The following is a 23,926-nucleotide window of genomic DNA, read 5'->3' as shown; positions in this document are numbered from 1 at the left end:
AAGAGGTTAAAGTTAAAGTACCACTGATGGTCACAACCACCTAAGTGAGGTGAAATTGGTTCCCATTCCCTGAGGGAGCGGAGAGCATGTGTGCCATGCTTGGGAATCATTTGGTGATCCAATTCAATTTCCAACCCTTATTGCTGAGTTTTAAGCAGAGAGGCAATGGTAACAATTCATGTTCCCATAGCTAGATTCTGCAGTCGAGGACTGGTTTGCCAAGGCAAGAGTAAGAGCAAACTGACCCTTTTGGCCCAACTCACAGGTGGTTAATCACCTAGAGCTTGTTTGCCATGGGTGACCCTGTCAGGGGCATAAAGGCCCCTCCTAGGATCACTGGAAAAGACAAACCCCTCCAACAGTAAGGTGGCAGCTCATGGAGGGGCATTTCAACATTACATAATATCAGAGATGGGAAAAGTACTGACATTCTCTACTTGAGTAAAAGTACAATTACTTGTCTAAAAACAACTTTGGTAAAAGTACTCACTCAAATAATTACTCAAGTAAAAGTACAGGCTCTGAAATGTACTTGACCAGTAAAAGTAAAAAGTATTTTCACTGGATGTGTACTCCTATTCTAGCCAATTGCACGTCATGTCATAGCTTGACGTAGCGTCAATCACAAGCTAGGATGTAGGGGACTGGGTGTAACGCTTGATATGATTGGCGTAGCCAGGAATAATTGATGGCTGCTTGCTCTTCCATGTCAAGTATTTTCATCGTTTTCATATACTTAAAACAAAAGTAACGACCTTGTTTTGAAAATGTATCGCGTAAAAAGTACAGATACTCATGTTAAAATGTAACAGATAAAAGTAAATAGTATAAAAAATAAATACTAAGGAAAGTACAAAGTACTGAAAACAACTACTCAAGTACAGTAACAAAGTTTTGTACTTCCTTACTTCCCATCTCTGTATAACACCAATCTGCAAGAAAACATACACAGCACTGACAATAACTGCTACTTTTCGGGATTAACAATGAAATGGTCCTTGCGTCACTCTGTGCATAACTCTTCATAAATGTCCTTTCTGTAGTTGACAAACTGGACACATTAGTCAAAGATGGGTTTACATTAATTCCACATATAAATTTGTTTTACCTTCTGGTGTGACTTCTGAATTAAAGTTCCTTTCTCCCTTGTGAGTTCCTTCGGCGTATACAGGGAAGTGAAAACGAGTGAAATAGGTCCTCACCTCTGTGTCTCCTCCCTCCTGCTACAAGGAAGTAATTTAAAAACATTCCAGCAGCTGGAAAGAAAAGGCTGTGGAATTCAAATGTCCGCATGACTCCTGCCAAAGACAATTACGTACTGTTCACAAGCAGCACAAAATAGCCTAACCTGTTCATCCTGAACATCAGCATTCTGATGTGTTACAATGTGTTGTTGCCACTACTACGGCTACTGAACTTCATTCAGTCTCAATGGTCCTTATCAGTGAATGTGAATGGCTGTTTGTTTGTATATTCTTTGTGATTGGCCAGTGATGGGTGGACCACACCTTTTTCCCTTATTCAGCTGGGATTGGCTTCAATTTACGTAAACTTAATGAGTAGTGCAAAACTTCTTGTAGTACTGAGCCAATCATGGGCATAGCCAAATATTTTCTAGTGGGGTGGTGTAGCGTTTTTATCTCTTATCAACACCACTGAGGAGACCAGACTTGCATCACGCTCTTTGCCGCCTTTATTTTGCTCCCTTCCGGGTACACGACACACAATTAATTCCGTCATCACGTGACAGACGTACATTCAGGAATGCCATACACTACATCCCTCCTTTATTTAGACAATGTCTTACTATGTTGAGTCATAACATATTTTCAACCTTTACTATTTTACTCAATACTCTTATGCAGGTGACAGTAACAAAACTCCTTTCAACCTGCTGTTTAACTTAGCTTTACAACAATGCCCCCCCCACCCCTTTTTTTTCTAAACTTCAACCAAAATTCTCTCGTACATTCAAAATTTATTTTCATTCAAACATTTGTTGAACAAACTTATTTTTTTTCTCAAACATCACAAAACATGACCTACTGGCGAGGGGTGGACTTTATTCTGCTCCATCATGGCACCAAAATGATGCTCCATGAAATGTGTCGGCAGCCTCTTGGCTCTCTGAGGTCTACTGTTGAGTCTTCATTTGGTTCTATTTGTGCAGGGGGAGTGTCCATGCGTCATGTGACCAAATCCAGAAAACAGGGGAGCCTTGATTGGTCATTACCTCAGGTCTGAGGACATGTGATGTCATCTTCAGTCAACAACAAGTGGCAAAATACTGCTTATCATAAATAGACCCTATCACATTTTCGTAACGAGGTCTTACCTTTTTAGCAAGCTGTGAGTCCCGGTTCATCCTCTTAGGTCTTTCCACATACTACAATATTCACGCTCCTCCAATATTGATCCACGCCCTCCTGCGACGCTTGTGCGACTTCGGTTTTGCCCTTTTGTATGGGGACATTGTTATCTTTTCCTGATCGGTATCCTGACCGTGGTCGGCGAATGCAGGAGAGAATTTTCCCCTCCATGGTCAGAGTCATCTCCGGGGACAACTCCTGTTGCATGTCGCCAAAATTTGGTCGAACAAAAGGAGCCACCGGAAGACGGAGGGTCGCACTGCAGTATTGGTTTATTATTATTTTGACACACTTTTATATCTGCTTGTCTTTTTTTACACGGTCGCGTCCACACACTCCCAAACACTTCCGGCCTTCCCAACGCTTAAAAAATAATAATATTTACCCTTTATCCAAAATGCTTTGTTTTGCTTTACTCGTATGTGTAATTTAAAAGCAGTAAATAGATCTACACAAACTAAATGTGGTATTCACCTGAAATAAATAATAATAATAGGGATTGGAACGATTATCGGCCGGTCTGATGATCGGTGATGATATTCAGCATTTTGACGAATATCGGCATCGGCCACTTTGAAGAATTATATGGCTGATAATAGATCTTTTTTTCTTTCTTTTTTAAAGTTAACTTCAGGGAACTAGTTAAAAAACGTTTTATTTATTTTTTAATTATCAGAGATGCTGCTGACCCTGGGAACTCTCTGCACCTTCTGTTTTTGTTTGAAATTAAAAATAAGATGGAGATTATCAGAGATGCTGCTGACCCTGGGAACTCTCTGCACCTTCTGTTTTTGTTTGAAATTAAAACTAAGATAAGTAAAAATGTAATACTTCAGATATTTTGAAATTTTTGAATATTTTATTTACTGTAAAAAACAATTGTTTAGGTTTTTATTGAACTTTTGAAAACATGCTACTGCCCCTGGGAGATGCCGGAACTTTTTGTTAAAAAAAAAAAAAAAAAAAGTCCAATATTTTACAAAGCCTAAAAGTTGCCCCACCCCCCGAAAAAAAAAAAAGAACTGGATTTTGTATTTGTTTCCTAATTTTGATGCCGATATTTTCCCTTTTAGTGAAAATGAATAGCGGCTCCAAATATCGGTTGTTTTCTTTATTAATAAACGCAAGTTCGCTGGCTAAATCCTCCGGAAACCTTACAAATATGTTAGCGTGCCAAACAGAACATCATGTTGCACACACGGCGGCGGTGCTAACACATATGGTGTTAATGCTAGCTTCCAGACATGACTACAGTATATACACTATGCCAGAAATATGATTAGGCATCAGCCCCACATGCTTCCTTTTTAAATGCTGCTTTATCACGGCCGTAGTGCCATGAAAGGAAGGTTTACCTCATATGAAGTATTTAGGTTGCGCCTGAAGTTTCAGGTTGTGTTGCGAACACGGGTTAGCCATGACACTACACTACCCATAATGCTTTTCTTTCCATCGCGGATAACCCTGATGAACACTACTGCGGCATGTGCCGTCACAGACAGTTTTCGACAAAAACAGGGCGCCAAATAAATAAATACATAAATGACTCGTCGACTATTAATATTAATTGTCGACAGTTTTGATCGTCGACGTCGTCGCGATTAGTCGACTAATCTTGGCAGCCCTATATGCAATATTTCAATATCGATATTATTGCAATGCACCTAAAGAAATTACATTAGGAAATTATTATCTAATGAAAGAATGACTTTTTTTTTCATGCGGCAAAATAAGCAAGCTCAATGTATTCTTAGTTAACTGTAATTACCTTAGATAATGTTCAACTATTGGATGGTGATGCAGAAGTTTGCGTCTGACTGGTCAAAATCAGATAAAAGCATACAATTCCATAAGAAACTTATGGCATGTCTTTGTAATGTGCATATTGCATGGGCCAATATTGTGATATTGATATGTTTTTGATATATTGTGTAGCCCTAATAAAAACAGCCTTTTTACAACTATGCATCCATCCATTAATCCATCTATACCTCCTACCCACTCCGCAATATTTTCTGTAAATTTAACATTCAATTCCATTGCTATGCTGATGACACCTAATTCGATCTCTCCACCAAACCCTCTTCCACTCTACCACCCACCTCCCTTGCGGACTGTATCTCTGAAATAAAAACCTGGTTTAGTCTAAAGTTCCTGCAATTAAACAGTAACAAACTCTCTTAATAACAGCCTCACCCTCCGTGACACCCAACACTGCCTCCAGTCTTGTCACCCCCCATCATGACTATTGCAATTTTTTCCTTTTTGGCCTCCCGAACAAATATCTCCATAAACTCCAGTTGCGTCTGACTGAACTCCCTCCACCCAACATATCACCCGTCCTCTACTAGCTTCACTGGCTCCCAGTTCAGATTCGTGTCCAATTCAAAATCCTCCTGTTTGCATTCAAGGCCATCCACAATCATCTTAACCAGATGGCTGAGCGACTTCATCTGGCTCCTCTCTCTGTTTGTCATATATGTGGAAGAACAGCGGCTGTATTCAGAGGCCCTCCCAAATGCCCAAGATTTTCACCTTATCTTATAAGAGAAAGCCCAGGCACCCTGCGGAGGAAACTCATTTAGGCCGCTTGTATCCGTGATCTTGTTCTTCCAGTCATGACCCACAGCTTGTGACCAAAGGTGAAGGTAGGAACTTAGGTAAATCGAGAGCGTCTACTTTCGAATCAGCTCATTCTTCACCACGACAGACCAACACACAGTCTGCATGACTGCATAAGCTGCACCAAGCCGCCTGTGGATCCAGTACTCCCTTCTACCCTCATACATAAACAAGACCTCAAGAAACTTGAGCTCCTCCACTTGGGGAAGGATCTCATGATTATCATCCCCAATCTGGAAAGGACACTCCACTCTTTGTTGACTGAGGACCATGTTCTCATATTTTGAGTGTAAAACTACAGGTCCGGTTGGCCGCCTCAATAATTGAGGCTCCTTGGATGTATGCATAGTTCTTCCTGAGGTTGGAGTTGAAAGTCCTTCTAACAGGGTCTGTGCAAGACATTCCCAGCAGAGCCACGCAACACAGGTTTGAGTTTGCCAGGTCGGACCATCATCTTCTCCCACCATCAAAGCCTTCAGCTCTTGGATGTTGTCTACTATGTCTTTAAAACATGATATTTCAGGAATGCTTTTCATTTTGAGTGATGGTCAAGGATTTAATGTTTTCTTTTTTCAATCTGTAGGTCAGATTGACATTGGAAGAATAAACTGGAGTTAAGGCATTCAGTTAAAGCTAATCTAAAAAAATAAATAAATTTGCTTTGCCTTCAACATCTTGGACTCTATATTTGTAGACAACGTTTTATAGCATAAAAACTGCCATATCCTGATTTTCATGCTGACACAAGCTTCAAATGCACATGTATGGGAATTTGGTTATTTTCTTTGTGCTATGCTGGGCATTCCAGTGTACAGAAGATGTTTCATGTGATATGCGCCTGGCACATCTGACAATTTGGTGACTGAAAGGAGACTAAACTTTACATATGCTGGAACCACATATAAGTATTGATGCAGGTAGTGTAATTTGATTTTGGTGAATTTGATCACAGTGCAGGCGGACAGATTGTGAGCTCTGAAGACATGTGTGGTGGATGTCATCATACTTCAATCGTGAATATGACAATAGCGTGCAACAAATCCTCAGAATAACTGAAGAAATCAATTCATTGAATGCATTATCATCTTTATTACTTGTATATGTTTTTAAAGTCAATCCACTGGCCAAATCCAAACAGCAGCAAAATTCAAATAGAGAATCTTCAAAAACTCACAAATTTAAATAATTTGCTCCCATAAATGTATAAATGCGTTCTTTATGTTTTTTTTATGCTAGAGCATACAGAAGGCTTTGATGCAGCCTCCCAACTGCACAAAACGGTTGAAGCAATGGTAGTTATTACAAAAAACGGCCAGCAGGTGGCAGCAGAGCTAAAGAGATCGACCAGGGCCATATTGCAAAAAGCTCTTTCCCCCACTATTTTAAACAGATTTGTGAATAATGGTGAAACTTTATATTCTTTATAACTCTTAACTTTATATTCTAACTATATTCTATATTATAATGCTAATCGCTGCAAAATAAAAACAATATTTATTTATTTTTCCTTACGAAAGAAGAGACTCAATTTTTTCTTTTTGTAGGTTCCATGTTTTTAATTGCAATAGAACACAATATTTTGTGGGCCTTGCAAAATCAGTCAAAATCCAGTAAAACATCCGTGAGTGACAGGGGTTGCTTCAGTGAAAAAGGCTGGGTGTGAATGAATTAATGGATGCAAGACTTGCAAAGGTGCTTTCAAAAAGTGGTCATATGTTGAAATTTAATTGGCCTGTTAAAAATAGCGTTACATTTCTGAAAACACAACCTCATAATGGTGCTAATTCAATCAATTATTATTTTCAGTTCTTTACAATCTATAAAATATCTTGAAACACTGCTGCACATAATCATTTGGATCAGTGACAGCAGCTCCACAAACACTATAACCATAAACACTCCCCAAAAATGTTTGCTTATGTCCAGGGTTCTAACAAACCCTTTTAGCGGAGGAACCTTTTCAGAGCATATCCGTGGAGGTAAAAAATGTGTACAAAACAGGAAAAACTAACACTATCAAAGCAACTGTCGCATTCTGATCCTGTCCAACTTCACCCACTGTGTAATGAGGTCTGCCTCTGTCTTCCTGGCTTCAATTACTGATGCTGGATCAGCATCATTGGATTCTCTGTATGATTATTGAAATATATTATGATGGGTTTTTTTGGGTTATGATTTATAAATTGAGAAGGCAGATACCTTAAATCTAGATGATGGGCACCCCCAGGAATGTTGATAGCTATCAATGATGAACTCAAAGACTTCCGCACCTTAAAGAAAACATATAGAACTGAAGCCTTTTTTTGTTTTGTTTTTTACAATCCACTTAAGTCTCTCATATTTTTAATCACTTACCCCTCCATTTGCCCATGGGTCCAGATCACCATTGGAGAAAATGATGTTGCTCGCTGTGGAAAGGACTGAACAAAAGCAGAATCCTGATCACAAATATATTCATGGCGTTTGTGTGAAAACTAGAGTGCAACTTTAATCAGATGTTGTCTATATAGATATACGCTCGGCTCTATAGTGTGTGTGTGTGTATATAGCGCATCTGAAAAGTATTCACTTCACTTTTTCTGCATTTAACTCATTTGCTCCCAAACACAGACAAAAATGTTCTATTTTAAATATTGCCATGGTCTCAAAAACATTTATATGTTTTTTTGCTAGAGCATACAGAAGGCTTTGATGCAGCTTCTGACATGAAGAGGTCGCTTAAAGCAATGGTAGTTATCATTAGTTAATAATATAATTCACTTTTTCTTTCTTGATGAAAGAAGATACAGTGGTGCCTCGGCTCACGAACGCTTCAGCTCACGAACTTTTCGCCTCACGAACATTAAATTCGCGAGCATTTTGTCTCGGCTGACAAACTAGTTTTCGGCGGACGAACCAAATCACGCGACACGAGAAATCACGAGAAGCTGACGCACGCTCACGGCGTCCCAGTTCGTCGCCCCCTTCGTTTGAGTGCGGACGTGATTTGTGTTCGGTAGACATTTTGGATCATTTTGGAGTACTTTTGGAGTGTACTTTTGCTACCATGGGACCGAAAAAGACCCCACCACAGGCTAGTGTTAAGCCTAAGAAGACATTGAAGAAAATTACGGTCGAGCAGAAGAAGGAGATCATCGACAAACACGAACGAGGTGCGCGTTTGTGTGACTTAGCGTCCCAGTACCAGTACGCTAAGTCTACCATTGCTACCATCCTTAAGAACAAGGAAGCTATTAAGGGTGCGTGTGTGGCTAAGGGTGTCAGAGGATTTGATTCGCCTTCAAGAGGACAAGCAGAAGGAAGCCATTCAGGAGTTGTCATGTGAGGACGAGGAGGAGGAGATGGCTGCAGCATCAAGTGAGAGCATCAAGACCATGTTAACTAAGTGGAGTGATGTGCAGGCTTTTATCGAACAGTACCATTCAGAAAAGACTGTGGCTATGAGAATCATCAACATGATGAATGATAATGTGATGCCTCAGTTTCGTAAGACCTTACAACTCAGAAAGCAACAGGTGTCAATTAAGAGGTTTTTAGTCAGCAACAAGGATAAAGAGTCTCCTAAGAAGCAAAGAAGATAAGCCACACCGGAGGACTCTCCTTCCAAACAGTAACTCCCTCCCTCGCTCCCTCCTCCTCCCACTCCATTCCATCAAGCCTTCAACTACTGTACCATCACAAAGGCAAGTTGCAAGTTTTGCAAATAAAAACACTTTATTATACAGTACAGTGTATTTCTTTAATTACAATACAATAGCACATTTATTATACATAAAATAAGGTATATTTTGTGTAGTTTTAAGGCTTTTTTAGTAGAAAATAGTGTTTTATGGGGACCTGGGAACGAATTATTCTCATTTCAATGGTTTCCTATGGGAAATACTTGTTTGGAAGACAAACTTTTCGGCTCACATACTCTCTGTGGGAACCAATTAAGTTCGTGAGCCAAGGTACCACTGTACTCTAATATTTCTTTTGATAGGTTCCCTGTTTTTATACCAATAGAACACAATATTCTGTGGGCCTTGCAAAATCTGTCAAAATCCAGTAAAATAGAGTAAAGGGGAGTGCTTCTGTGAAAATGACTGCGAGTGAATGATTAAATAATCGCACACAATGAATCGATAATGAAACACTTTTAAATATACATTTTTTGAATCCATATTATTGGTTCATTTTTGCAGCTTGAACAGCGACCATGCAAGTGATGATGTGGAAATCATGAAAAAACTGTCAGTTTGCACAGCTAGCCCACATAATGGTTAGCTAACAGACCAAAGCAAGTAGCAATAATATCAAAATGTATATATACAAGGTAAGGCATATATATTGTTTCTGAGGGGTCAATTTTGTTGTAGTTCACTGTTATTTTATATTGTTTTACATTTGTGGTAATGTTGAGTAAAAAATATTATAATTTTCGCTGTTCATCATGTTTTTCATTTTGTGTTTAAAACTGACTTCCTATGTCACCGATGAGACATTGTGACCGCACAGTGGCCTAAATGTGCACATTTGTGTTATTCATAACCGCTTGTAAATGTCTACAAGCATTCGCGGTAAATCAGAGACATTCACGGCAAAATAACGCTCACATCTATATATCCCAATATAATGCTTTCCTGAATAAAAAATATTTTATTATTATTATTGCATTAAATTAATGACAATTTTCTATTCTTATAATTTTTCATTTCTAGTTCCTGATCGTAAAATGACAACAAGAGGGTGGCTGACAGTGGAATTGGCCAACGTCGCAAGTACCGATACCTTAAAATAAGGCTGGTATCGGCACCGACACCTGGTATACTCGCCCATCCCTACTGAATAACAACATTGTATATTTTTTCAGCACTCACCATCACCCCAAAAGTGGATTTTGAGCCAGTCTGGTCGCGGGACCACACCCCAGCGTTTGGAGCAGTACTGCAAGCGTTCTTCTTCTGTGAAGGTCATTGCTGGAAACATGTCTGTGATGTTGTTGCTCTCATAGCATAGATTTATTTCCGTGCATGCCTGCAACACAGACATGTAGAAAACTGTAATTTAAGATTTCACTTAAAAAAAAATCTCTAATTTTAAAGCAAGTAAATGAGCATTGAGCACCATGGGAGCTAGCTAGGGAGCTAGCCAGCTAGCACTTGGGGTTAAAGCCAAACTATGTCAGGGTTATTACTTTCTGAACCTAGGTTTGCCACCTCCGCTTTTAATCAAAATATCAAATATTTAGTAATTAAACGTGTATCATGTTGTTTTTTTAAGTTGACATTTTACTTTTTGTACTTCTTCTTAGCAAGTCAGTTTTCCATCAGTGGTGAGCTATTTTTAGAACAGATCCCATTACTCGTACACAATGGGCCTTTTTCACAATAAAATGGAAAATATGTCATCACCAGCTTCCACTCTTTATATTTAGCACTAGAGGCCAGATGGATCACAGAGTATATTCTACTGTACACTATCCCAAGCATTTCAAATCACATTTGCCAATGTGGAAACTAGCATTGTACAAGAAAACTCCATCATATCAATTATTTAACATCTATTACATTCAATGTCATTTCATATTATTATTGAAATAAAGCATTCCACATGCATTAAAATATTAGCATTCAGCTTTCAGCATTAACACGCAATTTCTCCAGATGTTGCACATTGTCTAGTTTAATGATGTGTTTCATGTGAATGTGAATTGTTTATATTGTGAATTTACTTGGCCTGGTATTTTTTTCGGCTTAAAGGACACCAGTGACGGACAGTCTTTCAAGTGTCAATACTGACGGATTGCCCAACTTTTTTGTTTGGTCCTAAAATAGCGGTGACAAAGTGATGCCGAAAGCATGGAAAAAAAAAAACAGTGAAACGATTACAGGTTGGTATGGCTTGAAAAAAATGGTGGACTGACGATGACGGGCGCTGACGAATGACAGACCAGTAGAAATACGTAAAATGCCCGCCACTGCGCATAAGTTTATATAGAGATATGTAAACTTATAATCACAACTGTATATATCACCATTCATCATAATTTGGCTCATAACTTCTGAGCACAACTGTTCAATATATGCAAATCATTATTCATGTGAAAATCAAGCAAAATTCTGAAAATTGGGCAATATTAGCAGTAAACAAATGCAAAGTCAGGTGACATCAAAGCACAAACACTACTTTTAATAACGATCAAAGTACATTTCATAAACTGTCACAACAATTAATCATCAATCAGTTAATTGTCATAAATATACTAAAGCCAAATCAAAGAATTGGATGTCATTTTTTGACTCAGCAGCCCAAAGTTACCCAGAAAATATTAAGATATCTTTGGGGGAAAAAGTGTTGGCCAGTGTTATCTCAATGCAGTTATTTCTAATTTTCCCAAATTCATGTTATTTATGTTAAGGTTCAAATTGTCCACAATATATGGCCTGCAATATTATATATACTTTTGGAATAAAAGTGCCTCGTTTTTGCTGAACAGTTAAGCCTACTGCATTACTGTATTATATTGTTAGTATTTTTTTTAAACCACTGCTGCAGAAAATGGATGGATGGAAAATTGCATCTCTGCAATCCATATCAAAATAGTGTATAAAATGATGGTATTACCTGATAGTCCCAGGCCATGCTGTCAAAGCCGAGTCCACAGCCAGTGGGATCAGCACACTCTACATACAAACTGTACACATCGAAACAGGTCAGCAAGCCAGTTGAATTGTACACGATCGCTGTAAAGTAAAACATACAGAGATCGCAATAAAAACAGTTTAAGCAGTATATATGAGTTACATTGCTGTACCACCACAACAATACACTTTACTATCTCCAAGCTCTATTTTCTGACTAAGGATTACATTACTTTTCTTTTTTACTGTGGTAAATCATGTTTACAGTTTGATTGACCTTCTCAGACGCAGTGCTACATTGGTTTCTGTTTTGCTTCAACAAATTATTGCAGTGACTTTTTGCATATAACAGCCCCTTTTTTACTACACGGTTTACTGCATCTGTTCTGTACAACTGTACATGGCCAGCCTCAGTCTGGAATGGTCGACTTTTCACAAGACAGCAAAAAGTGATCATTACTGTAATTTTGTTACTTTGTAATATGTTACTCCTAACACCGTAACCGCCCTTGCCAATATAAAAATTACGCCTCCCCTATTTTAGGCAATCAAGGACTTCACATTCAACAGGGTTAACAGTTCAAATTCTTCCAAGGAAACTAATGCGAAGAATACAAATAGTTGATAATAGATGCAAATCTGTTTCCTGAGCACATCTGTATTCCTGGTGAGATGTATACAGTGAAACATGGATTTAAAGGACTAATTGGGGGATTGGGTCATCTGTTACAGCAGATTATATTGAAATACTTTCTTGTGGCCTAAAAAAAAAGAAGCCCTATTTACTGTCACTGCAGCAAATTGCAGCCAGTTTTGGAACGAACAGATTTGGATAACTAGTGTAAAAAGGGCATTGGACACTTTTTCTGTCTGCTAAAGCCGGAGTCCGTAGCTTATGAGTCAGTTAAATCGAGGTTTCACTGTATAATATTAATCAGTCATCAACGTACCTGCAGTCTCCCTCAGGTTAGTAAGCAGATCAGATCCACGGAGCATGATTTCACAACCAACCTGACAAAAATGAGAAAATACCGGTACATCTATTTTCTTGAGGTACCTCGGGTAAAACATGCACACCAGTGCAAATACACTGGGTATAAAAATGAGATGTGATTTATATTGTACAATATTGTACAATAATAATGAGGCCATTTGTTTTCTCAAAAATTTTGTGTTGTGACCTATAATGTGTACAAGTCAATTGAAAAATAATATAGTTTGTTTCTAAAACAAAAATAACTATTATAATGAGGTTGCAGTTGATGTTGTGTTCAGAATTAACCGATCCCATTCAAACTTCCATTAAATGGAAGCCAGCACACACCTAGCACCATTTTTCTGATTTACCCCAAATAAATTTTATCTGTTCTCGTAAATAAATATACTGCATCACAACCCTAATACCATATAAAACAATGTCAAACCCGTACCTTGACAGGATAGGCGGGCATGTTGCTCATGAAATGGGTGCTGTAAGGATAATCTAACATGGCCATCAGTGTGAATGCATTCCTCAGCAAGCCATTTAGCTGGTAGATGTCCTGAGGAGATGATGGACGCTTACACAGAGCAAATGTGGACTCAATTGCACTGTAATCTAAAAAAGTTAAAGAGAAATATGACACATTTTATGCATTTGAAGTCTAAAAATACTACAAAATTACAGTATCTGTTTTTATTTGAGTAAACCATGTAACAAATCACATAATTTACCTTGCAGTTCACCTAATTCTTTCAACTGATGAAAAGCATCTTTTACAGCATGTCTGCATTGTGGAGAAATGTTCTCAAAATCCTGTAAAAAAATAAAATAAAATAAAAAATTTAAACGAAAGCAATTTTAAAAACTTTGCTTTCAATATTAATAGTCGGTAAAAAGATTTATGTCTGCAAGAAAACCTTACGTTTTAGAACAGTTTTCAAAATATGACATCTAAAAATGTGGCTTAATTTACTGAAAGTTTGTGTGTGCAAAAACAAGCACTTTGTTGATGCAAACAGATGATGAAGCTGAACAAACCTAAGACAAAATTGCAATGGCTAACTTTGCATCTTTAAATGCAGTGTATGAAAGGCAAGTGCAAACCGGCACACTGTGCGTGACCATGACGAGGAGGCGTAGACAAAATGAACTCCTGCAAACATTTTTGAAATGTCAGACAAAAATTCTCACATAAAGAATGAATTTAATTTGTTTTGTTCCTTCGGATCACCAAATTATTTCACGCTTATTCCCACCAATACTTTTGTGCAACTGACTTGTACCTCAGTGGTACAGTATATGCTTTCCAACATTACCAACTGCCTTTGTCATGCAGTGAGACTCTAAAAATTTATTTGTCGCTGCTCAATTTTCAAAATCGCGTAATTCCTTTTCTGATTGGATGCCAGCACTGCGTTGCCCCTCTCACACATTCCAAGTCAGAAAAGTTGGACAAAACTATCAAAATTGTTGTTCAGGTAAAACAGTGGGGAAAAAAAATAATGGAATTGTTGGGCTCTTAGAAAATAGTAGTGACTTTTTCTTTACAAACTAAATCATTCACTCGCAGCCATTTTCACTGTCGCAACTCCCGTCGCTCCCAGCTGTTTTACTGGATTTTGACAGATTTAGCAAGGCCCACAGAATATTGTGTTCTATTGCTATAAAAACATGGAACCTACCGAAAGAAAGATTAGTCTTTTCTTTCACCAGGAAAAAAAGTATATTTCTATCTGTTTCTGTTTTGCAGCAATTTGCATTAGAATATAGCCAAGTTTCATCATTATTCACAAATCTATTCAAAAATTTGAGTAAAAGAGCTTTTTTCAACATGGCCTTGGTTGATCTTGTGCTCTGCTGCCACCTGCTGGTTGTTTTTGTAATTACTACCATTGCTTCACCCATTCTCTGCAGTTCAAGGGCTGCAACGAAGCCTATTTTTTGCTCTAGCATAAAAAAACAAAAACAAAAACATAAATATGTTTTGGGGAGTGAAGGACAAAGTATTAAAAAGTGTATTTATAAGTTTTGGGGTTTGAATGAGTTAAAGTGGGGGGGGGTTATTTTTTGTTTTAAATCACTAATTACTATTCACTTGGATAACTGCCATTTTCATTGCCAGCTTCACATCTGTGTTGCATCAAGCTAACCAATTTCGGGCAACTGTGAACTGGTATTCCAGCCCAGGAACAAAATATAGATCATTAGTTAAGTGAGTCATAAGAAATCTTTTCTATCTATACAGTAAATGTTGACTTTGTAAAGAAACATTTAGACAAGGAAACCTGTAAAGGAATAACACTTTGGAATAGTATGTTATGTGCAGGGCTCACAATTTCATGTGCACATAGAAATAAAATGATTTTGAACTTTACTCAGTAAAAACAATATTATTCTGAAACCATTGGTTGTGGATCACCTGCCCACCAGAGCGATACAATGATGTCATGAATTTAAAATAATGTGGAAAACATGTTAGGTCATTCTGAATTCATCCATCTAAATAGTAATAATAATAATAATCACCATTAAGGTCATCACGTCACGCTTCTTCCCCCGTCAGGGAATTCTTAGATGTCCCAGAAATAGTTTTCATGACGTGCCCTTTTACCCATAGACTGCTCCACCCCAGTGTTGGACGGTGTACCAGGCTCCTCCCCTTTATGTCTCTCTCCTCCATGTTTCAAATAATCTGCCAGCTGGTGTGCTGTCCTCCGGTACTGTTGTGCCATGAGCTTAAGCGGTCATGTACAAGTCCTTGCTGTCCTCTTGTATCCTGATCATAATTTGTGTGATGTCAGCAGTAGATCTGTTCTTTCTAAACCCTGACTGGTCATCATCTATAGAGATCTAATTCCTCCGCCCAGATGCAAAGTCTAGTTGCAAATAGCCTGGCCAGGACCCTTGACCCCATTGCCAGCAAACAACTCCCAGCCCTATAATGTAATAATTTATTGGCAATTTCATCAGTTCTTAGTTTTTCCCATTTGATTCTCTGACTTTTGTTTTTGTAATGCTTTTTCTTATTCTTCTGTAAATTTATTGTTTCCCAGACCATTTTCTTTGGCTTGTGGTCAGATAAAATAACTTCCCCTACAGTATAATTTTTTGTCTCTATATTATTATGAATCCATCCAGTTCATACCAACGCCCTAATAATCTGTTGTACCAACTCCCCCGCATTTTATGATTGGAATAGCTGTTAGGTATGATAAATTGTTTTCTTGGCATCACTCTAAAAGGTCTATCCCCTTGTTGATTTGATCTTCTCAATCCAAATACTGCATACACTCCAGGTCTGTCTACACCTTCGCCAATGTGAGCATTGTGGTCCCCTCATATAATTGAAAAATCTTCCTTTTTTTTGCCCACCTTATGTGTTATAAAAGATTATTTAGGTGAGCAGTGTTTCCCCATCCATAAAGGTGAATAAAAAGAAGTTAAAACTAGACCCATTATTTTACACATCACCATCATAAAACAGCAAACTTACAGCAGTGACATCTCGAAAAAACTGCCTAGGGTCCCCCAGCCCAGCAGTTGACAATATCGGCGCACTAGCAGCAAGAGCTCCAGCCACAAGATTTGGATACTTTATTCTCATATAGATAGACAGCATTCCACCATAACTGGAGAGAATGATGAGACAGATTCATGTTAGGTTACACTGTGAGGCTATGGTCGTATAAGCAGTTTGTGCAAACTTTATGTTGGGGATTTTTTTTTTTTTTAACACAGATATCCGATTCACAGTTGACTTATTTTCTTTAACAAACTTAAATTAATACCTCACACACACACACAGTCTTAATCAACACAAACATGATTTTTTCATGAAGACAGATCATCTGTGCACTGTATATTAATACTGTGTGTTGTTTCTCCCCTAGTTGTCTGTCATGTTTAGGGCAGTGATTCTCAACTAGTGTGTGGGGCACATTAGTGGGCCAAAAAAGATATCAGGTGTACCTATCCACTGTCAATTATTTTGATAGACATTTTTAATGTTCTATTAAAGGATCTTTATGCAGATTGTCACTCACTTTTACACGCGACTGTCACCTCTGGCCCAAAGAAAGCGTAACTGCAGCATCTGTGTCAGGCTTGTTCATAGTGCGCGTACGATCTTAAAGCAACAGCCACAGTTGAAGACATGACTTTAAATGAGGTAAGAAAAACTCCGGCCCTCCCTTCCCCAAAGAAACTGTGGAGTGTGCAGGGTCCGCACACTCTACTATAAAGGGAAGATAAAAGCAGTCAAAGTAAAACAGTCAGGGCTCTTCGTACTCATCTGGGCATTGGTGGAGCATGCATATGTCGAAAACAACATTTAACATGACCTTTTTAAATGGCACAATGCACCTTTAAAGTGTTTTTGTTAATTAATCTATGTCAACTGCGTATGTTGGCAGAACAATCACTCGATGACTGAAGGTACATAATTAGCCTGTATATCCCCTTTTGTGAATCGTTATGCCAAGTGGTGTGCCGTGAGATTTTTTTCGAATGTAAAATATGTGCTTTGGCTCAATAAAGGTTGGGAAACACTGGCCTAGGGCATGGAGTTCAATGCAAGCATGATGTTAGGTTTAAGGGATCCTAAGGTATTACATTACCCATAAAGATGTTATTAGAATATCCATCAAAATTGTTTTTATTGCATTATTGGGGAAATTATGACATTGTTGGGTCTTACTACATTTTTTATAGAGTTAAGTGCAAATTTTATAACATTTTCAGGCATTATCATATTTTCAGGAAATGATTACATTACAAGGTGTTACACATTCCATAAGATCTATGGAGATTTCAGGCTAATCTTACCTTCCACCAAAAACAATGACAGGGCAATCTGTGGCTGACAGCTGACATTTCAACACACTGATCATGACAGCATAATCTGCAATTGCTTGTTCCACTGTCAAAAGACCAATCTGAGGGATGTTGAAGGAGTCATTGCCAAAAGGGAGAGACTTGCCATAGTACCTCTGTGAAAAGGAGAAGACATTCAAGTTAGATGAAATTACGCGAAATAATGCTGCACAGTAGAATTGTTTGCCATTGTAGAGGTCGGCCTTAAAAAGTTGTGTACGAGCAGAGGGAGAAGCAGTAGCCTATCTGTGAAATAATCATTGTATACAGGTGCTGATAATACAGGTCAAACATTATTTTATAGAGAAATTATTGCATATTTGGTTACTACATATCCCAATAATACTGTTTGACTGTGTGAAGTTGAAGTAGGGTGCACGTACACATGCTGATAATCATGCCTAATGTGAGCATTTTTCATCTCTTCTGATCAAAGTCAGCATAGGGCAGACGATTGTAAACGCTTGTCCACAATCGCAAAACTTATGCAGTGGAAATTCGTTCACGAACACCCCTACTCACAAAGGATTAGGTTTGTCCACTATGCTTCAATACTTAAACAGCATAAACATAATTTTCTCCATTATTCCAGTTAACTTTCATTATTGTCTGTAAATTAGCCCTCAGTATAGCTCTAAAGATACTGAAAATTGCAAGTGATTGCTATTCCATCCATCCATCCATTTTCTTAACCGCTTGTCCTCACAAGGGTCGCGGGGGGCGCTGGAGCTTATCCCAGCTGGCTTCGGGCAGTAGGCGGGGTACACCCTGAACTGGTTGCCAGCCAATCGCAGGGCACACAGAGACGAACAACCATCCACACTCACAATCACACCTAAGAACAATTTGAAGTATTCAATTAACCTGACATGAATGTCTTTGGAATGTGGGAGAGAACCAGAGTACCCGGAGAAAGTGATTGCTACTACACTGTAAAAAAAAAAAAATAATAAAAAAAAAAAGAGTAATATTTACTAGAACTTTTTTTTTCACTCAGAAATTCTAACTAAATTTTACAAGGAGAGTTTTGAGTACATTTTACCAGTTTTTATATATATATATATATATATATATATATATATTTATTTTTTTTAAAGTTACTTAAGCGTTGAGGAACAAACTCATGACCTTCAGCTTGGGAGACAGCCACTCTACCACTTGAGTCATGCCACTTTTGCTGTTCGCCACTATACTACATTACTGTTGTGCCCAAAATGAGACCAAAAACGGGACTCTTGGAGGTACAAGGATTCTGCCTGACACCATCAATATACTAACACACACAGCAGGAATGGCATGGCTCAGGTGGTAGAGTGGTTGAAGGTTGTGAGTTCGTACCTCAAGTCTTGAGTAGCTTTTTTAATTTATTTTTAAATTTTACATATATAAACTGATAAGATGTCCTCAAAACTCTCCTTGTAAAATGTACTTAGAATTTCTGAGTTAAAAAAAATCACTAGGTTTTTCAGGTAAATATTACTCTTTTAAGCCACGATATTATTGAAAAAAGTTAATAGCCTAACCATGACAATGGTGTTCATGTTTCTGCTCTTGCTACATAGTCTGGTTTGGTTGGCTGAAATGCAGTACTGACCTACTAGCATGAGTTAAAAAAAGAAATCAGATAACTTTGCTCTCAATCAAAACCTAGCAGAGGTGAACAAAATGACTTCATAGTATTGATTCCTCTGACTTTTTAAGAGCGCTGTAATATGTGATTTATTATAAATTATTCAGTGCTTTTAGGATATACAGCACAGTATGTAACAGATAAGATTTTGCCAATGAAATTAGTCAAATCTACCATATTGCTGCCACTGGGCCAAAACATTGGACACCCCAACATTGGATCAATAAAGAGAGCAAGCTATTTAAAAACACTTTATAGATTGGTCAATAATTCATAGACTTAGGGTCTATGGAGTGGAGCAGAGGATCATGCTGTTGTTCTACCGGGCTGCATTGGAAAGTATCATCAGATACGGCATTGCGGCCTGGTACGGCAACCTGACTGTGCAGTCAAGGTCACAGATTGCCGGTCTGGTGCGGACTGCCATGAAGATCATGGGGGTCAGGAATCATCCTTCCCTAAAGATGCTTTATGAGCGGTCCGTCACCGGACTGGCACAGAAAATTGTTAATGACCCGACTCACATTCTGCATCATGAGTTCCAGCTACTGCCTTCCGGCAGGAGATTCAGGGCCCCCAGAGCCAGGCTGAACCGCTACAATAACTCATTCCTGCCGACATCCATCAAACTGCTTAATAACCGACATTAACTAAGTGGTGCAATATATATATATAGGAGTGTGTGTGTATATGGGTGTGTACAGTCCTCATGTATGTACTTCTCTACACATGTATACTTCTGTGAAGACTTCTACTTATTGCTGCACTTCTTATTTATTTTAATTATCTCTCTCTATTCTGTTGTTTTTCTTACTGTAAACTACTGCTGCACTTCTTATTTAATTTTGATTTTATCTTTCTATTCTGTTGTTTTTTCCTTACTGTAAACTGCAGCTGGACGGAGTCCAGGAAAAAGTTCCCCACGGGGAAAATAAAAGTATATCGTATTGTATCGTATCGTATAAAAATAACACCCACATGAGTGGTAAAGTATACTACATTTTTGAAAAAAAAAAAAGAGATTTGCCAAATTGTGGCTCATGAGTTTTTGGTCCGACACCAGCGATATGCTGTTGTCACATATGGAAGGTGAGTATATAAAGCTGTCTGGCTATTTTTAGCTTTCACCACACAAAGACAAGTATTTAACAATTTCTTACATGTTCAGCAAATATGATCAAGGCTTCCTGCTGAGCAGCCAATTCGGCAATAAATCCGGAGTTAAGGGCAAATTGCCAGATGTCTCCCTCATTGCCGGTGTAGAAGAAAATTGGACCATATCCAATCTTCCAGTATTTATCTACAGAGGAAAACAAGGCAGAAATCAAGATCACATTGTTCTTGGTTGTTTAAAATGTAAAAAATGTCATGGGTCAAAATTCACCAGTGATCAGGTATCGCTGAAGGAATGTCCCATTGCCCATGGAATTAAAGTTGAAGTGGTCGAGGCTCTGGGTGAAATACTTTTCCTTGAAGAAGGGTTGTGTCTGGGATCCATGTATTCCTGTCTAATAAAATACAGTACATTTCTTCACTCTAATGCATCAATTTCAAAAACTGAGTATAACATTTTGTTGCTGCTGTTGTTTTTCACTGGCTATTGCGTTTTGAAATATTAGTCACAGTCCTCAACATAAATGAGCAGAGACCTTAAGGATTTTTCTTTCCCGAGGCTAAAGGAGGTCTTGACTACTATATACATAGGGGGTCTGAGTAAATAATTTATAAATATATTTTAGAATATCAAATAAAACGCTGGAGGGGCTTAACTGCACAGATTTCTGACAGGGCTGTAGCCCCGCCTCTAGCCCCGGTGTAGGCCAATCCCTGTAAAAGATTACAGTACTGTTACTGTACATCAGAACAGCTCTGTGAGAAACCCCTGACTTTCCTTTCAGTCAATTAATCAGTCCCTTTATTTGGCTCCCTTGAATGTGGGTCCATGACTGCAAATGATATTTGTATGCTTGTTTATATGTATATTTCTCAAGTATATACATATACTGTATACATGCATACATACTGTACATATACAAACATATACATTAGATGGACAATACAGTACATATACTATACTAATAAAATTCATTTAATAGACAATTCCTTAACTCATTTGCTCCCCAAAACTTATAAACCTCAACTGCAAAGAACGGTTGAAGAAATGGTAGTTATTACACAAACGACCAGCAGGTGGAAGCAGAGCACAAGCTCAACCAGGGCCATGTTGAAAAAAGCTATTTTACTCAAATTTCTAAATAGATTTGTGAATAATAATGAAACTTAGCTATATTCTAATGCTAATTGCTGCAAAACAGAAACAGATAGAAATATACTTTTTTTTCCTGGTGAAAGAAGAGATTAATCTTTCTTTTGGTAGGTTCTATGTTGTTATAGCAATAGAACACAATATTCTGTGGGCCTTGCAAAATCAGTCAAAATCCAATAAAACAGGCGGGAGTGAAGGGGTTTGCTTCAGTGAAAGTGGCTGGGAGTGAAAAAACATCTTACAATGAAGTAAAATTAATTTAAATAACAGCCATATAATATGGCACTGTAGCTGTACAGCATAGGCGAATAATTAAAATTCAAATGACAGTAACGTGCCACTAAAATACATGAAGTTTTTAGTCATCTTTTGACGAGTGCTGCCACTGTCATACAGTGATGTTAGTTTTGAAATATGCGCTGCAGTCGTATTTTTCAAAATTTTGACATAACCAAATTTGTCAACAACCTAAAATGGTGGTGTCTTGAATGCACCCTAGTCTGCAGAAAACAAATCTTCAGTGTCTAGGAAAGGGGTCTCCTATTCCAGTCCTCTAAAGCCCCGATCCAATATGTCTCCCTCCTCCAACACACCTGAATCAAATAATCAGGACTGTTAGCAGGCTTCTGCAGAGCTTGCTGATGATCTGATCATTTGATTCAGGTGTGTTACTTGAAGGAGCATTAATAAAGTAGTAATAATTCTGGATGGTTGGACATGTTGAAAGTGCCGCTTATATGCTAAAGTAAAGCACTAGGATTTTCAATTAAGTTAAGCAAACAGCGATTCCAGGATAGACCAGGTTTTTTGTTTTACATTACAATATTTGCGGTGTTGGGTGTAGTTCCTCGCTAAAGTGCGTATTCTAAAACATTGTAAATGAAACTAATGCAATTTAGGCTATATTTATTGCCGCTACAGTAACACAGACTGAGTCCACTTTATGCAGCAGAGGCACTGTGATCAGAGATCTAGTGCTGCTATTTCGTCCATCGCACCACCAACCTCTTTGGTTTAGAGTCGAACTGTGACCACCTGAGACCGCAGTCCGTCTTATTCGTTGATTTGATAAAAGGAAATGGGATTGTTACATGTAAGAAAATAAAACAACATGATGAATCAGTCACAATAATAAGCTAACCAGCAATTTTACATAATGAGAGGAAGAATTGCTTGCTGATTCAAAAATAACTTTACATAAATTGCAAATCATTAACACTTTGTTACATCTTGCCTTGTGATTTCTACAGGAGATTTGCTGTTAAAATGCCAGACTTTTGTGCTGCATATGGATGCAGCTATTGTCATTTTTTACAAACAAGAGCTCGTAGGGTGACATTTCATCTATAAAATATTGTTGGAAATGTTTGTTTAATGTTGTTTATTTAGTGCATTTAGCAATATGTTTTTATTAGTAAAGATTATTACTGTTGTTGATAATATTTTATTATTGTTATGATTATTATTTTTAAAGTTTTTCCTGCGCATGAATAAAGTTGCCTATTTTCTATTGTATTCTCTTCTAATCTTGTCTAGTCCAGTCTAATTTATTCTAGTCTTTTTTTAGGTGTGTCCTTGTTGTAAAATGAAATATGGATTAAAAATGCATTTTAAATTTACCCAAAACCGCAGATCGGAGAAGGAAGCGGGAACTTGCTTTAAAAAAGGGATGATTTATTATTAACAAGTATGTAGTATAATAAGTACGCTTGTAAACTATACTGCTCGATAATCATTTCATATTTGGCAAACCACTATTTTGAGTCATTTAAAAGAATATGTATGATTAAAAACACATAATGAATGAGTGAGGCGGAGCGAGTTGACTGTGGCAAGATGGCCGCCAGTGCGGACGTTCGATTCCATTGGCCAGCAGCGGGAACGAGACATTTAGTCTTTATATATCTATGGTTGTAAAGGCCAATGGTATTTGTTGTTCGAGCACGAACTCGACTCGATGAATCAGGGATATGACTTAAACTGTTGCAATACTTCCAAGCAAAAAACGAAGGAAGCGCACTTCACAAACCTTCGTTTTGCCAGTATCAAACTTTGTAAGCAAAGACGTAAGTAAGTTGTTACGCCTGTGCGAAAAATGAAATAAAAACGAATGTTAAACGCATATTACCTTGACATGGCTGTGTGACAGCGCTTGAAGAAGCTCCGCAGTTAACAAAGTTGTCAACGTCAGCGCACTGAAAGAGGACTTCATGATGTCAACAGACGCCCTTCGGTCAGTCGCATTTGTTTTTCTTTTGGTTTCTCCCCAGTGCCTCCACGAGTTTATGAACCCCACTGGAGTTCTGGGCGTGTCTTGACATAGGGGTAGATGCCACGGACTTTTCGACTTCCGGGTTTCACACGTCACGGTCGTTTAAGGCCACTGATGGCTGCGTTCCAACACTCGCACTCCACCCGCGCGCCATCGGCGGGAGCGCGCATGGCGTCTCAACTCTCTGAAATGCTTTGGACAACGGAGACAGACACACTCGCACCCGTCGATGGGAACGCGCAACCGAGGGGAACAAAGGCGGAAACGCAAGAACTGGGATGCGGCCCACA

At 38.2% G+C, this 23,926-nt stretch overlaps 1 protein-coding gene across 6 annotated transcripts in view; it reads right to left on the bottom strand.

Moving 5' to 3' along the window:
* Positions 1–23,926, bottom strand: part of dpp7 (dipeptidyl-peptidase 7) — a 56,861-nt gene extending 32,935 nt beyond the window's left edge. Inside the window, exons 1-13 of one of the 6 annotated variants that reach the window (XM_077561681.1) lie at positions 23,493–23,918; positions 20,483–20,606; positions 20,259–20,398; positions 17,421–17,584; positions 16,090–16,225; positions 13,328–13,409; positions 13,045–13,211; positions 12,565–12,625; positions 11,598–11,716; positions 9,851–10,007; positions 7,347–7,411; positions 7,191–7,261; positions 6,685–7,119 (exon numbers count right to left, since the gene is read on the bottom strand). In XM_077561681.1, coding sequence (XP_077417807.1) covers positions 7,008–7,119; positions 7,191–7,261; positions 7,347–7,411; positions 9,851–10,007; positions 11,598–11,716; positions 12,565–12,625; positions 13,045–13,211; positions 13,328–13,409; positions 16,090–16,225; positions 17,421–17,584; positions 20,259–20,398; positions 20,483–20,606; positions 23,493–23,576 — 1,482 coding nt within the window. In that variant the 5' untranslated portion in view covers positions 23,577–23,918 and the 3' untranslated portion in view covers positions 6,685–7,007. Of the gene's footprint in view, positions 1–1,108; positions 1,313–6,684; positions 7,120–7,190; positions 7,262–7,346; positions 7,413–9,850; positions 10,008–11,597; positions 11,717–12,564; positions 12,626–13,044; positions 13,212–13,327; positions 13,410–16,089; positions 16,226–17,420; positions 17,585–20,258; positions 20,399–20,482; positions 20,607–23,492 lie in introns of those variants that run through there. The other 5 variants (XM_077561682.1, XM_077561678.1, XR_013293471.1 and 2 more) reach the window with 5 other exon arrangements.

This window comes from Vanacampus margaritifer, chromosome 3 (assembly GCF_051991255.1).
Source record: "Vanacampus margaritifer isolate UIUO_Vmar chromosome 3, RoL_Vmar_1.0, whole genome shotgun sequence".
Taxonomy (NCBI): domain Eukaryota; kingdom Metazoa; phylum Chordata; class Actinopteri; order Syngnathiformes; family Syngnathidae; genus Vanacampus; species Vanacampus margaritifer.
The sequence above is the reverse complement of the archived record's forward strand: the minus strand, read 5'-3'. Positions and strand labels throughout refer to the sequence as shown.